Source organism: Pyrus communis, chromosome 16 (assembly GCF_963583255.1).
Source record: "Pyrus communis chromosome 16, drPyrComm1.1, whole genome shotgun sequence".
Lineage (NCBI taxonomy): Eukaryota > Viridiplantae > Streptophyta > Magnoliopsida > Rosales > Rosaceae > Pyrus > Pyrus communis.
In genome coordinates this window covers 4847450-4861820 of record NC_084818.1, presented here as the reverse complement: position 1 = coordinate 4861820, position 14371 = coordinate 4847450, and the positions used below count along the sequence as shown (strand labels likewise).

Below are 14371 nucleotides of genomic sequence, written 5' to 3'. Positions count from 1 at the left end.
CTTGAGTTTAAAACACCATGTGTGCTTATTTAAATTCCAATTTTTGCAAATTTCCTTTCGTAACAGTATAAATTTATAAAATTTGGCTAAATGATCAGAAGTTTGATTAGAAACAATGCTTTTTGTATTTAAAATTAGGATGAGAGGTCCTAAGTTCAAAATGCTATGTGCATATTTATTTTTTTCAATTTTTACGAATTTTTGTTTGGTTGTTAATTTATTTTTAATTACTAGCTAGTAACTATGTGGGTTGCTATTTTTAAACATTCATTCTATTTCAAGTCTAATCTCCAACAAAGGGTAATGCGTAGACTAAATTTTTAGACCAAATTGGCAAATCATATGACGTGTAATCAAAAGGTTTAATTTGGTGCCCATTCATTATTTATACATATCCTTAAAGACTCGAAAATATCTTTATTTTTTTTAGTCTTATATTGACGAGGTTAGTAAATAAGAAAAAAATACCTCACCATTTATACAAAAACACTTTAAAAGTTCAGATGGAAGACAAAACTCATAATCTATCTACTTGTAAGCTTGAAGTTTTTTTGTTTCCTTTTCTCGATAGAAAATAAATTAGTTTTTCCATGTTTAAATTACTAAGTTTAAAGTGTTTTTCTAAATATAATGTTATCAATATCTTATGTGTAAAAATAAATAATTTTTTTTATATGAAGTGAGGACACTTTTTTTGGCGTCGCCTGGGCGGTATATCGCACTCTCTTTTAAGAGAGATTTTGTGTAGGGCGCCCGTGCTATGTCACATATTCTCTGCACTTAGGTCTTCCTAATTTGGTAGAACCAAGTTTATGAGGTCTTCCTTGTGTGCATCTTTAATGATTACCGGACTTAGATAGTCCTCTACCCAATGGATTGTGAATCCACCGTGTGAGAGTTCAATTCTTGTCGTTCGCTGACAAATTCTAACCGTTTATGTGGCCATTAATGGATGATGGAAAACCAAATGGCTCGAATGCTAAGAAACATTGTAAAGAAAGTCGTCTTAACAATCATAACCGTTGTACATAAGAATTTCTCTTTTATTTCTTTGAGGAGGAGAAAAAATAGGAAGTCATCTTAACAATCATAGCCGCCGTACATAAGAATATCTCTTTTATTTCTTTAAGGAGGAGGAAAAAATAGGTGAGGGCTCGAGAAAGTGGTCCATTACGGCTTAACCTCTCGTTTCATCATTCATGTTGGAAAACAAAAATGTTAGGTTTTGACTATTTGAGGACTTGGGCCCGACCTCATTAGCCAATGGAAGCGGGCCACGTCATGGTCCCCTCAAAATAGAGAAGTTTTAGAATGATGTGGTGGTCCAGATTTTTATTTAATTTTTGACAGAAAGAAAAGATAGAAGAAGAAGGTACATCCTTTTCTCGTTTTATTTTTTGTTGCGGCTGATGAAGAAGAAATCATTTATTTTAGAAAATTTTAACGAAAAGTTTCTAGTACTGTTTATTTTAACAAAAAATTATATTTTTACATTAAAAAGTCAATAATTGTACTATTTACTTTAACATTTATTTTGTTATTATCGTTAAAACTTAAAGTTTTCAAGTCATTTTCATTAGTTTTCCTTTTATTTTATTTTATTTAAAACTTATAACGGTTTTGGAAGTACCTTTGAAATGATCGATAGTGATTTTAACATAATATTTTTGGAATTAATCCTTAAAAAAATTACAAATAAAACATGAAAAAACACCTAAGTACTTTTAAAACTCAAAATGTACTTCCACTCATTTTAAATGGATTTCTAAACGAGCTCGAGGCAATCATCATATTTCACAATGATATGGTTTTTCATCAAAATGTACTTCGACTCAAAATAAAAGGTAAAATGAATAGTATAAGGATTGACTTTTTAGTGTAAAAATGTGATTTTTCGTTAAAATAAACAGTATCGTAAGTTTTTCGTTAAAACTTCCTTTAATTTAAGCAACTGATTTTTCTATGGGGTTTGATAGTATGAGGAAGTACGAAGTTCACTTTGATTTCTGTTTTTGGGTTGGCCCAAAACGCACAACTGGAGAAAAGTTTGGGCAGGGTGCCTAATTACATCATCTATGAGACACCATTCACAATAAAAGGGAATTTCTAAACTTCAATTCGCGAGATTCTCACTTACAACCAATACATAATTTCAATGGCCACGTAATATGACGATCTAGTGATATTTTGTTTCACTTACAACTAACATGTATTACGTTCAACTCTCGCCATAGGTGAATTCGAACCAAATTACTATGACTAACCCATTATGAGTCTTAGTTCACACCACCCAGACTCATAGTGTAGATAATATTGTATGTATTCAAAAAGACATAATTCAAGTAATGTCACCTATTCAATAGATGTTTATCCTGAATATTAAGCGTTTGCCATGTGGTAAATTAGTGTACGTTCAATTTTGTTCTGTTTTGAAAAAAAAATAGAATTACATGATGTAATCATAGTACACGTATGCAAGTGGTTTTAAAATGACTGAAAACGTTTTTAGTAAAATTGATTTAAGTTCCAAAAGCATTTTTAGTGCTTTTTGAAAGAAGCACAAGCACTTTAAATGATTTTCCAAGATTCACTTGAATTTTTATTAAGAATTAATTTCAATCATTTTAAAAACACTTGTAACCAAGCCCGTAGTTAACATCAATAGTCTAGTGCCACCTAATTTCCGGTAGATATAAAGGTGGTAGTTATTCGATAATAACAAACTGACCTTGTTAAGCTATTCAGTGTATTCATCTGGTAACAAGCCAACCAATTGAACACAATCAACGAAGCAAAGGAATCACAAGAAGCATTATTCATACTATGATATTGCGGGTGGGGATATGGCGACACAATCGACCAAATATAATTACGTGTCGAGCTTATAACTTCTCACTTACAAATAACGAGAAATACCAGACCCCTAGTACTAGTGCCGGTATGAGAACAAACATTAAGACCAAGAAACATGCATAAAACAAAGTCATTGTTCCGAAAATTTATTCAAATCGAGGACCGCGGGGAAATAACAGATATTCATTCGAAGCAATCAGCATAGATGTTATTAACTCAAAAATGCGGGACAAATCTTGCAGGATGGTTTCAGAATGAGAGCAGCCGGTCAACTGGCTGCATTCTGTCGATTGATCAACTACTCAAACCCCGCGTTTAAGAAAATCCCGTCTTATGACTACTTCAAATCAAAACAAAATAAACGAGTATAGTCAAGTGCAGCTAACAAGTATTTCCCCAACCTAACAATGAATCAATGGTGCAACCCACCTGGCTTAACAACGCTAGCCGGCTCAACTTATCTACCAGAAACAAAACATGGGCACAAAGAGAGCATCGTTTCAGAAATAATCGTATTCCCGTCAATTTGGCTTCATCAACTCTAAACTTAACAAGTTTGCGCTTAGTTAATCATCATAATGAAATGAAATTCTATCAACACAAGATGTTTGAAAACCGCCATGATTGAAACCACCATTACACCCTCCAACCGTGTCGTCAATGGCGGATCTCCGAATCCAATCAAATATTGTTATCATCCCACAATTCAATACCGCCATGACCAAAACCACCATTACACCCTCCAACCGTGTCATCAATGGCGGATCCCCAAATCCAATCAAATATTGTTCTCATCCCACAATTCAATACCGCCACGACCAAAACCACCATTACACCCTCCAACCATGTCATCAATGGCGGATCTCCGAATCCAATCAAATATTGTTATCATCCCACAATTCAATACCACCATGACCAAAACCACCATTACACCCTCCAACTGCGTCATCAATGGCGGATATCCGAATCCAATAAAATATTGTTCTCATACCACAATTCTAATACCAATTGTCGTACTATAACACACCCAACAATGAACAAGTACATTGATGCTGAAGTTTTTCTTATCCGATCGAAATTCTAATGAACTTAATCTAAACTATGGAGAGGAAGCACACTGCCCCGGCTTTTCCTAAGTTTTCAACAAACAAACCTTCATCCAGTTCTACACAAATTATTCATGTGAATCTGGAAAATCAAATTACTCATGATTAAGCACTAATCACCAAATAATCAGAATAATGAAATGAATTAATAACTAAATTCATCATCATCAAAATTTGACTAAATAAATAAAACAGAAATAAAAACTTCAGGTCAAATCTACATAAAACCCTACAATTTCCGCTCCAAAATTCCCCAATCAAATTAAGTTTCTTTAACCCTACAAGAATACCAATTGCACAGATCAGTACACAAAGGGTTTGGCCTCACCAACCTTTACAGCGATCAATCCGACGCGTGCTTGAGACGAGATCCAATTAGACACGTCCGGCTACGGAGGCAGCGGCAGACGAGGTGGCGCCGCCGAGGAACGAGAGAAATCCGGCGTTGGCGGGCTCCTGCTCGTCGAGGAACAGGTCCTCTGGAACCCTGAACGCCCCGTGCGCGCAAACAATGGCGAATCCGATCAACAAAGCCGAGATCAGGAGCGAGCCGACGCTGGACATGAAGACGACAACCACGGTCAGCACGACGAGTCCGATTAATGTTTCCGCGTCGGAGAAAGTGCGGCCGAGGATGACCAGGGGCTGATCGGACGCCCGAAACAGGTAGAGGAAAGCCCACGCGCCGAGGAGGGAGAGCAGGACGACGAGAGAGAAAGGATGGGTGAGGAGAGAGAGGGCGAGTACGAGGGTGAGTAGGGAAACGTAGTTGACGCGAAAGTAGGTGAAATTCTTGCGGATCCGGGAGTAGGCCTCGGTGAGGGAGTCGGGTCGGGCCAAGGCGCTCCGGTCCACGAGCTCGTACCAGGGGCGGCGCTGCGAGAAGCCGTGGCGGACGGAGGAGGATAAGCGCGAGATGAACGCGCGGAAGGCCGGCGTGGCAATGGGAGGCTGCGATTGGGCGGCGACGGTCGTTTGGGAGTTGGAGATCGGGAGTGTCGGTGGGGCGGCCATTGTTGGAGCGTGGGATGGCGGGTGTCTTGGAGGGATGTTTTCTATTTCACGAGGGAACAGGAGTCAACAAAAGCTGTTTAATTGGAGCGAATTTAGTTATGGTGATGGGGAAGGGGGTAAAGATCGAGTATTTGAAGGTGTACGCTATCTAATCTTAGGTGGTCGCTAGTCAGAGAAGGCCCAACTTCAATCTTGGGCTCAAACCAAAACAGCCCAATGTGAAAACTTTTATTGTCATTTTAATGCATGGAAAAACTTTTAATGTAATTGTCGCACAGTTACGTGATGTTAAAATTCATGAACGTATTGGTAATATCGCTTTCCTCACATGATGATGCTTTGTCAAAGGGCGGGTGTACATTGGGACCACGGTAGTCCCATAATGACCCGGAGTTCTAGAAATAAAGTGGAGGTCTTCCAAAGATCCTCGAATATTTAGTACGGATCTCTTTTGTGCCCAACAAGTGTTTGAAGTAATCCATACTAGGCGTATCTCGATAGATTACGTCGGCAACACTTTGCAAGTTCTCTCAATAAGCTCATCATATTGCTTTGGCATATATTGATATCTATTGACATATACGCAATATGGTTTGACTGATGATAATAAACGTGCTCAGTTTCTATTTAAAAGACTTGAACTTTAATATTAGGACCCCCAAGGTTCGAATCCTGGATACGCCACTTGCTGTATCTAAATGGATTGCGATGAGTATAACAATGTGATAGTCACACTGACAGTGATATCGTATATTGTACAATAACCTAATTAGATATATGACGGTGTTATCGTGCCATCACACTGAAAAATATTTATCATACGTATAGTAAGTAGTGTTGGAGAAGTCAATTAGGCATGTCTGGACTATATGAGGATATATTCACATTCCTACACAATAGGAGTATAACCGGATATGCTGCGTGGATTGGATACGTTAGGCCAAACACAGTACTTGACGCGTTTCTTCAGGGATTGGTTTAAGTTTCGGTTTGGTCTAACTTTGATCAACTCACGTCAAATAAAAAGCTTTAAAATATTCTCCAAAACTCGGAAGCGGCTGCACGTAATTCCGGATGCTGCAGCACGCTGCATATCTTTCATGGGAAACACGGAGAGAGTTATCTTTCATGGGAAACACGGAGAGAGTTTGCTTGCCCTAGTTATATACATGCATGCAAGTTTCATATATATATATATATATATATTATCCATCTCAGATCTAACTATTCTTTGTCAAACATCGCAATTATGTACTTCGAGAAGACATTCCAAATTATCATCACATGACGTAACTATATAAGCTCATCATTCATTTTTATTATAACACGTTGGTTAAAAATACAACATCATAGTCTAATGATATCACGCACAATTTTTTTCTGTAAATGAAGAGAATGCATTGCTTGGATTGCACTGCATCACCCTGTCTACATAGTTTAGGAAGAAAGAGGCGAGTCATGCGTTCACTTATATCATATCACCAGTTGTATGCAAATTAACATGTTTCTATATCTCTTATCTCGTAACTAATTACATGATGCAATAGATTAAAATCTAATTGTACATGTACAACCAGAAGTTCGAAACTAGTTCAACTATATGAAACAAGGTCATTTTTATTTAAGATTGATTGATACTTCGTCAGTAGTTTGTAGCAAAGGAAATACCTAGCTACATGTTGTTCCGACGTTATCAATACAATATTAATACACTACACCCTTTTTATTATAAATAAACGTCCTACAAACAGAATTTATGCAACTGAATTCACTACTGTATACAAACTTGCATAAGCTTCATGTGCTCATAGACTGTTGACCAAATATTGTAATTAACCAAAAGTAATCTCTATCATACACGACAGCTAACTACTTTATTAAGAAATGATTCCTCTTTGCATTATTTTTTATTCTGTTGGATTACAATCAAGATATGTAATCCGAGTCAAAACCCATTAGCCACAATGATTCAACTTTGCATTCCTTGTTCGATGGCTAGTTGAGATAGATTGTGACCAATTAAAATTGACTTAAATCCATCCTTTAATTTGTTTGTTATTGTAAAATGTAAGATGGATAGGATTGAACCTGATGGATTATGAATCGATAATAAAGTAAGTTATTTAACATATCCTTATAAATGAGTTATAAGTCATGTTTATAACCTCCCCGTCAATCCATTCATACCGTTAAAGCTTAATATCATCTAGCTCACCCAACGTTGCTGAGATAATTAACCAAATCTTTTTTCTTCTAAGTTAATCATGCACCAATTAAAGGTTTGATTAGACATTGACTATATCCATAACATGATACACACATCAATTGCATTTTTCTTGCACAACTTTCCATCCAAAGGTTTCTTCACCAGTCGAACAACATCCAACCAATTATATGCTTTTGCTTTTGACTTTTCGTCACATCAGAATCTGCTTTTTTCCGGTTTGCTTCCATTTACGCAGGAAAGTGTTTACAAGTCTATAAAAATGGACATCATGTTTCAAGTCCTTAATTAAAAGAGAAGGAAGGATATTAGTTAAAACCTAATTAGTTTTAACTAATCTGCTTAGTTCAATGGCTTCTTGTGGCTCTCCTGACATATTTTCCTGGATTCAAACCCTCCCATCGATCACTCAATGGCCAACACCTTCCATGTCCATATCCATATGTTCTTCAAGTTCATCACAACCATCTCTCAAACTCTCTGTTTCCAAAAATCTCCAAAACCCTACTTTCTCTTTTGCTATACTTGCAGACTTCAATCTCCCCATCTCCCTTTGGACCTCAAAGCAGTTCAAATTCAACCCTAAATCCACCAACTTAATAACCCAAGAAGCACTTTCCAGCCTCTTAGTCAATTTCATTGAAGATGTCCTTCGTTACGGCTCGAGCAAGAACAATTTCCTGATCAAATTTCTCAAACTCGACTCCATTGCCAACTTTGGCGATGTTTTTAACCTCGCATTTGTCACGCTCGTCTTTCTAGTTTGCATCTATGAAGCCCCCGCAGGTCTCCGGTCGGGATGGCTCAATACTCTCAAGAATTACTTGGCTAATTGTTGGTCAAGACAATCATCAAAGACCCTAATGAAGTTATTAGGATCCAATTTGGAGGAGGAATGGATGAGGTCAATCAATCTTGCAATCACTAATTGGATTCTTGAGCTCCAAGCCACCCAAGGAGCCCTCATGAAAACACCTTCACCACTCTTCTCTTATGGTTTTTCAGCATTTGGGTTGTGGAAAGTCCAATTGTATTGTCCTCTCATAGCCATGGACGTTGCAAAATCCAGCAATCTCTCTGTTGATGAAAGGCTCCAATTCTCTCTGAATTTCCACCAGCTTGAGGGTGTGCTTCAATTCAATTACAATGTCATGGTTCAAGAGAGGTGGATTGATGTGATGCTAAACATCGATAACATAAGGTATCTTTTGCACTCATATTATAACACATGATCTGATTATTTATACCATGTAGATCAACAAATTTTTTGCCAAATTGATCGCTAACTCCAAAAACAACAGGTGTGATGTGATTAGTCTTGTGAACGAGAGACTAATGAACGAACAAGGCGCGGGGGTAGCTGAAAAGCACTTCCCTTCAAGAATTTCATTACAAGTTACTCCAACTACACAAACCAACGTGCTAAGCGTTTCGGTGGGCAAGTCTTCTGAAAACCCTGCAATAGAGATCGGCAAGGAAAAAGGCATAGAAGGCTCGTTCGAACCCCCAAACCCTTACTTGGCGCTCAAGGTATCAGCTAGCGAGACCATAACAATGAGCTTAAAACCCTGGAAGTTTGAGGAATCAGTGTACGGATATAGCGCAAATTTGAACTGGTTTCTTCATGATAGTGTGGATGGAAGAGAGGTCTTCTCTTCTAAGCCATCAAAGTTTCAATTGATCAACCCTAAGGCTTGGTTCAAAGATAGATACTCTAGTGCTTATAGGCCTTTCACAAGGCAAGGAGGGGTTGTTTTTGCTGGTGATGAGTATGGAGAGGGTGTGCTTTGGAAGGTGGACAAAGCCGCCATGGGAAGAACAATGGATTGGGAAGTTAGAGGGTGGATTTGGTTAACATATTGGCCTAACAAACATAAAACATTTTATACTGAAACTAGAAGGTTGGAATTTAGAGAAATCCTCACCCTTACAATTGCTTAATTTCCCTTTGGAGCCAACAATTACTATTGCTTAATCTAGGATACTCATTTTCAAGTGTAATTTGATTTGCATTTTTACGGCAATAACGTACTTCGAATTGATTTGATCTTATTGCCTTTATGTTTTTTTTTTTTTTTTTTTTTTAAATTGATCTGACTTTTTTATGCAACGATATATTTACACTGAATAAGTGGGGCACTAAATTAGTTGTGTACTCGTCATTTACGTGATTCGCATATAAAAGCTCTCGCTTAGTTGCATATTTCTCTAGTTTCAAGTTCGAACCCTCCCTTCTCCCACATCCGAAAAAATGAAATGTCTCGTGGAAGAACCAAGCTATATTGGGGTTAAAAAATATAAAAAAACTAACGAAAATTCCAAAAAAAAATTCCTTTTTAAAGGTATAGTGAATAATATCAGGGGAATGTATAAATGTGGTTTTTCGTAGCAGAAGTGTTTTGTTAAAACTCCCAAAAAATATTAGGCTAATCGAACAAACTTGTCTGGCTCCCACATCGTAAATAAAGGAAGAGGATTCTCTCCGGATCCCTTCTATCAAATCTTATCAATCAATAAATCCGAATCCTTAAAATTTGATTCAATGGCTAAACTTATTATAAATTTTTTAAAAATCCCTTATTTTTAACCATTTAATTAAATTACAAAAATCCGAATTAGTAAATTGACAGGATTTTGTGAAAAGGGATTCGTCCGTAAATAAAGAATCACTTCATGTACTCGTGTCAGTACACATGTGCAATTCTGCAACCCGCCGCACTCAATACTTCCTCGATCAAGGAGCGACGGATAAGTGCCACGTGAGAGGGAGCACACCCCGGCGCAAGTTAGCGACAAGCAATGAAAACTTAAAACGGAGAAACTGATGGGGGAGGCGGACATTTCGAAGATCAATCTCCCCAACAACTGTGCTTAACCAAACACACCGCATAGTATCGCTTCATTCTCTTTAAGCTCTCGATTTTGCCCCCAAAACTTCTCTATAAAATTATAAATTCCCGTCTCGTCCCGATTCCACCGTTTCTGGTTCGTCCAAATCACCGGAAATCTCTCTCGTCTGCATTTTCCTTTCCGCCAATGGAGTCCTCCGCCGCTCTCCGATCCTTCAACTGTAACTCTCTCTCTCTCTCTCTATGTTCATTCCTACATACATGCACACATGATATAAATTTGTATATGTTTGAAGCTTAAGCATTAGTGTTAAACAATTTGAGCTTCTTTTTTTTTTCTCGAAAAAAACAATTTTAGCTGTTTAATTGTCTTAGATTTTGATTTTCTGAATGAATTGATTCATGAGGAATCGAACTGTGGTGATTTTTTAGAAGAAATGGAAGAATTGAGTTTATTTTGATTGGTTCTGGAGGATTAAGCTTAGTTGGTTCTTGCGCACACTGTTTTCGTGAAATTAAGGTAATGCTAGAAGAAATATGGATGTTGAAGTAAGAAATTAGGTTCCAATTGTTTGAGATCTGGTGATTTTTTTTTGTTTTCCTGTTATCTTCAACCGGCACGGATTTGTATGATGAGGATAACGAATATAGACATCGTTTTTTTTTCTTCCTGGAGCTGAATGGATCTAATTTAACAAAGCATGCTGAATTGAAACTTGTTCAAATGATGTGGTAAAACTTGAATTGTACCGTCATTTGCTTCATTCAGAAAGGAGTAGCGAATCCACAAGACATACCGCGTGAAAAGGCTTATATGGGCCTTATCTCTTTGAATGCTGAATTTTGAATGCAACATGACAATTTTTGTAATATTCGTCGTTGTGTGAAACAATTTTACATATTGCCTCGTAATCAATCATTCAATTTTATCATTGCATGAAACCGTCCTGTTTGGAATAATAAAGCATGCATACGAAGGATTTGAAATTGTATATGCATAATCTTTCTACGTTACTTTACGAAGTGAAAACTGTTCAGTGATCGTTAAACTTTGATCAATTGTTGGAATCTGACATGACAATGTCACATTTCAGGTTCTGTAGGCACAGTTTCCCATGTCCGGTCCTTGCTTGACAAGCCTGGTATGTTGCCTGTGCACAATACCAGAAGGCCCGTGCCAAGTAGGTCATATTTCCAAGGCTCGTTGGTTAGTGAGAAGTTCATTTATTCTTCACAAAAGCGAAAGGGAGTGCTAGTATCATGTGTGAAGACATCTGACGCTACCAAGAGTGAAAATTCCAGCGGTATGTTTATGTCTAAACAATATTCAGTAACTAGCAAGTTTGTATTTATGAGTGCAATTTGAATTAATCAATGACTCGTGATGTTTTCTCTTGGATATTTGTAAAGCCTGATTTCCGTTACATTGTTACATGTGAAGATAATTTTTTTTTTTGGAGAGAATATAGTTTACATCTGGATCTGGATCTGATTTCTTTCTTTTTAGTTTCTGTTTCTTAAACATTGGCTTATCATTTTTCTTTAAATTTGCTTATACATGCTAAAATGTCAATATATCAAAGTCTTGAGTAAAACTTTTAATTTCCATCTTAAAGATATTTGATGTTGGGCAGTTTCAGCAGATAGTAAACCACAAGGCTCATCAGAAAAAGCTACCCAACCTGCAATTTTTCCTAGAGGATTTGAGGTGAGAATATTTACGATTTTACATAAACAAAAAAATTAATAATTGAACCAGGAATTCTTGATTTTGTTGTATGACCTTTTGTTCTTTGTGATTGTAGCATAATTAATTATTTCCTTCATTAATAGATTTGTGAAGGTATTGTATGTTAACAATTCAGAATTTCACATAGAGAGATTAATCATTATATATTAGGGTTATACTGAAAGTAATCCTAAATCTTGCTTTGTTATGATTGCTTCTTATGTTATGATATTGCAAATTGTTACTTGAACGTTTTGATGCAAGATTCTCAACTGAAAATTGGTATAAATTTGGTCGACTTGTACTTCATGCTTTAGCTTTGTCCCCGACTGTGCTTCAACTATGCTTCTATCTTATTCATTAAAATTTTATTAGATTCTATTCATATCGATATTGATCCTGCTTCTAATGCTTTTGCACAACCGTCTGGTTTGACACGTAGTTGTCTTTATCATCAGGCACTGATGCTGGAAGTTTGTGATGAGACTGAGGTTGCTGAACTGAAACTTAAGGTAAATATCAACGCCCATCAAGCAAATTGGTACTCCTGAAAAATCTATTGTTGTTGCTTCATGTGTACATAAAGCATGATTTTATAGTAAAAACAAAGTCAGATCTTTGTTAAGAATCCGAAAAGCACTGCGTACTCAATATGTTAAGGTAATGATGAGTACATTTTTTAGTGTATCCATGGAGTTAAAGGCATAGGGGACATAAATAAAACATTGTAGTGGTAGATCATGGATTGAACACCTGGTTAAAAGTTCATTAGTTCTCTCGGGCTTCTACTATTTTACTGGGGTGTCTAGAGTTGATTGTCATCGGCACATTTTGGTTTGTATTACGTTCTCTTCTTTGATTGGTCATGCATATCTTTGTGTTAGGTTGGAGACTTTGAAATGCATTTGAAGCGGAACATTGCAGGCACCAGTGCCCCAGTGCCTAGCATCTCGCCAGCAACACCACCTCCTGTTCCATCTGCACCTATGGATTCAACTCCTGCTCCCCCTCCAGCATCACCACCAAAATCTTCTGAAAAAACCACTCCATTTACAAACGTATCTGCAGACAAGTCATCAAGATTAGCAGCCTTGGAGGCTTCTGGTGCTAATGGATATGGTCTAGTTTCTTCTCCAACGGTATGTGTTGTTCCTATGTTCGAGAAACAATTTGGTTCTTTAACTTCTTTTACTCTGTCCAGAACAATACCTACGATATATCATCTAGGGCTCACTTTCATCTTTCATTTCTTGCTGGTTCCAGGTTGGTTCATTCCGCAGGGGAAGAACTGTGAAAGGAAAGAAGCAACCTCCTATCTGTAAAGAGGTATCACTTGCATACCAATGTTTGGTTCAACATTTATTTATTTATTTTTATTTTTTGCTGTAATTTTAATAGGAGATTCACCTAATATGTCATTCGTGTGTTATCTAGAAAAATATTTCTACATACAATATAATGCTCCCAGAGGATTCTTCTAAACTCGTCATTTAGTTGGGTAAATTAAGAACTCAACTGATTAGTAAGTACACATATCTATCTAGAAGATTGCGTTTTTGGTAATAAGATTCAAGTCTGAATAAGTCCCACTTTACAGACTACCACCGATTCTGTGGGTGCTTTTATTGCAACTGCTATTAGGATTTAAGTCTCATAACAGTGTCTCGGAATCTTGATTTCTTATCCAAATACTGAATGTAGGAACGCATTTTGTATAACCAACTTGGCAACATAACATCAATCTCGCTTCTCTTGATTCCAAACTTTACAGGGTGATTTGATCAAGCAAGGACAGGTAGTTGGATATGTGGATCAGTTTGGCACCGAACTTCCTGTGAAGGTACGTTTTCCATTTCAGTTCCCTTAAATAGCAAGTGTTTCATGATAGACATATCACTCATGCCGGATTCTTGATGTGTTGAGCAGACTGATTTGGGTGGAGAAGTTTTGAAGCTCCTCTTCAACGACGGAGGTATAGTTACTATTATCATTTTTCAATCCAGTAGTTTAATGTTATCAAATTTGTCATAAATAGGGTCGTATATTGTGAACTTAATCTAAAAGGCTACGATGGCTCTCATATACGTTTATTTGGATTGTTAATGATTTGCAGAAGCCGTTGGTTTCGGAGACCCCCTTATTGCTGTCTTGCCCTCATTTCCCGGTATCCAGTGAGCTCCCTCTCTCTCTCTCTCTCTCTCTCTCTCTCTCTCTCTCTCTCTCTCTCTCTCTCTCTCTCTCTCCCTGTAATTGCTGTTGAAGAGCTCCGAAGCTTTGCAGTTTTCCAGAGTCATTATTTCCGTCGTCTATTTTACCTTGTCGCATTAGAGGTCAAGCGTATTTTACGAGTTGTACTTTGATATTCTGGTCAGTAAAATTGACTGTTGTAGTCTTGTAGATCAAGCAATAACTCGATTGAGCTTGTATAATCGTTGTGTTAGACGTACTGTTTTGTTTGTTGTAAGAGGTTACATGCTAGATTTGTTTGCTAATGGAGGAAAACTTTACCACTAAACGCAGCTTTGTTCGGCAAACATCTTTTAAAAATCCCTGGGTTTCAAAAATTCTTGGATGAGACTGTTACACCGGCACATAG

At 37.1% G+C, this 14371-nt stretch overlaps 3 protein-coding genes across 5 annotated transcripts; 2 read left to right on the top strand and 1 right to left on the bottom strand.

The window, feature by feature from the left end:
• Nucleotides 1–4123: 4123 nt before the first annotated feature.
• Nucleotides 4124–5069, bottom strand: LOC137720163 (PRA1 family protein B1-like). Its single transcript, XM_068459177.1, has one exon. The coding sequence runs from the start codon at nt 4971–4973 to the stop codon at nt 4335–4337; it is 639 nt and encodes a 212-aa protein (XP_068315278.1). The 5' UTR covers nt 4974–5069; the 3' UTR covers nt 4124–4334.
• Nucleotides 5070–7474: 2405 nt separating this feature from the next.
• LOC137720160 (uncharacterized) lies at nt 7475–9296 on the top strand. Its single transcript, XM_068459173.1, has 2 exons — nt 7475–8398; nt 8499–9296. Exons 1-2 carry the CDS (start codon nt 7548–7550, stop codon nt 9136–9138), a joined length of 1491 nt encoding a protein of 496 aa, XP_068315274.1. The 5' UTR covers nt 7475–7547; the 3' UTR covers nt 9139–9296.
• Nucleotides 9297–10022: 726 nt separating this feature from the next.
• LOC137720161 (uncharacterized) lies at nt 10023–14253 on the top strand. 3 transcript variants are annotated; one of them, XM_068459174.1, is made up of 10 exons: nt 10023–10267; nt 11141–11350; nt 11681–11754; nt 12234–12287; nt 12660–12914; nt 13039–13101; nt 13547–13615; nt 13702–13747; nt 13889–13973; nt 14017–14253. In XM_068459174.1, exons 1-9 carry the CDS (start codon nt 10234–10236, stop codon nt 13948–13950), a joined length of 867 nt encoding a protein of 288 aa, XP_068315275.1. In that variant the 5' UTR covers nt 10023–10233; the 3' UTR covers nt 13951–13973; nt 14017–14253. The 3 variants fall into 3 exon arrangements, with proteins under 3 accessions (XP_068315275.1, XP_068315277.1, XP_068315276.1); XM_068459176.1 differs by having other exon boundaries at nt 11690–11754; nt 13889–14021; XM_068459175.1 differs by having other exon boundaries at nt 11687–11754; nt 13889–14021.
• The last annotated feature ends 118 nt before the right edge of the window (nt 14254–14371 follow it).

Bases quoted from the DNA above. Each gene is read 5' to 3' on its own strand.
- LOC137720163 (XM_068459177.1), bottom strand. From the start codon at position 4,973: ATGGCCGCCCCACCGACACTCCCGATCTCCAACTCCCAAACGACCGTC.
- LOC137720160 (XM_068459173.1), top strand. From the start codon at position 7,548: ATGGCTTCTTGTGGCTCTCCTGACATATTTTCCTGGATTCAAACCCTC. The intron at 8,399-8,498 runs GTATCTTTTGCA...CAAAAACAACAG, and splicing joins CTAAACATCGATAACATAAG to GTGTGATGTGATTAGTCTTG.
- LOC137720161 (XM_068459174.1), top strand. From the start codon at position 10,234: ATGGAGTCCTCCGCCGCTCTCCGATCCTTCAACT. The intron at 12,288-12,659 runs GTAAATATCAAC...TCTTTGTGTTAG, and splicing joins TTGCTGAACTGAAACTTAAG to GTTGGAGACTTTGAAATGCA. The intron at 13,102-13,546 runs GTATCACTTGCA...CAAACTTTACAG, and splicing joins AACCTCCTATCTGTAAAGAG to GGTGATTTGATCAAGCAAGG.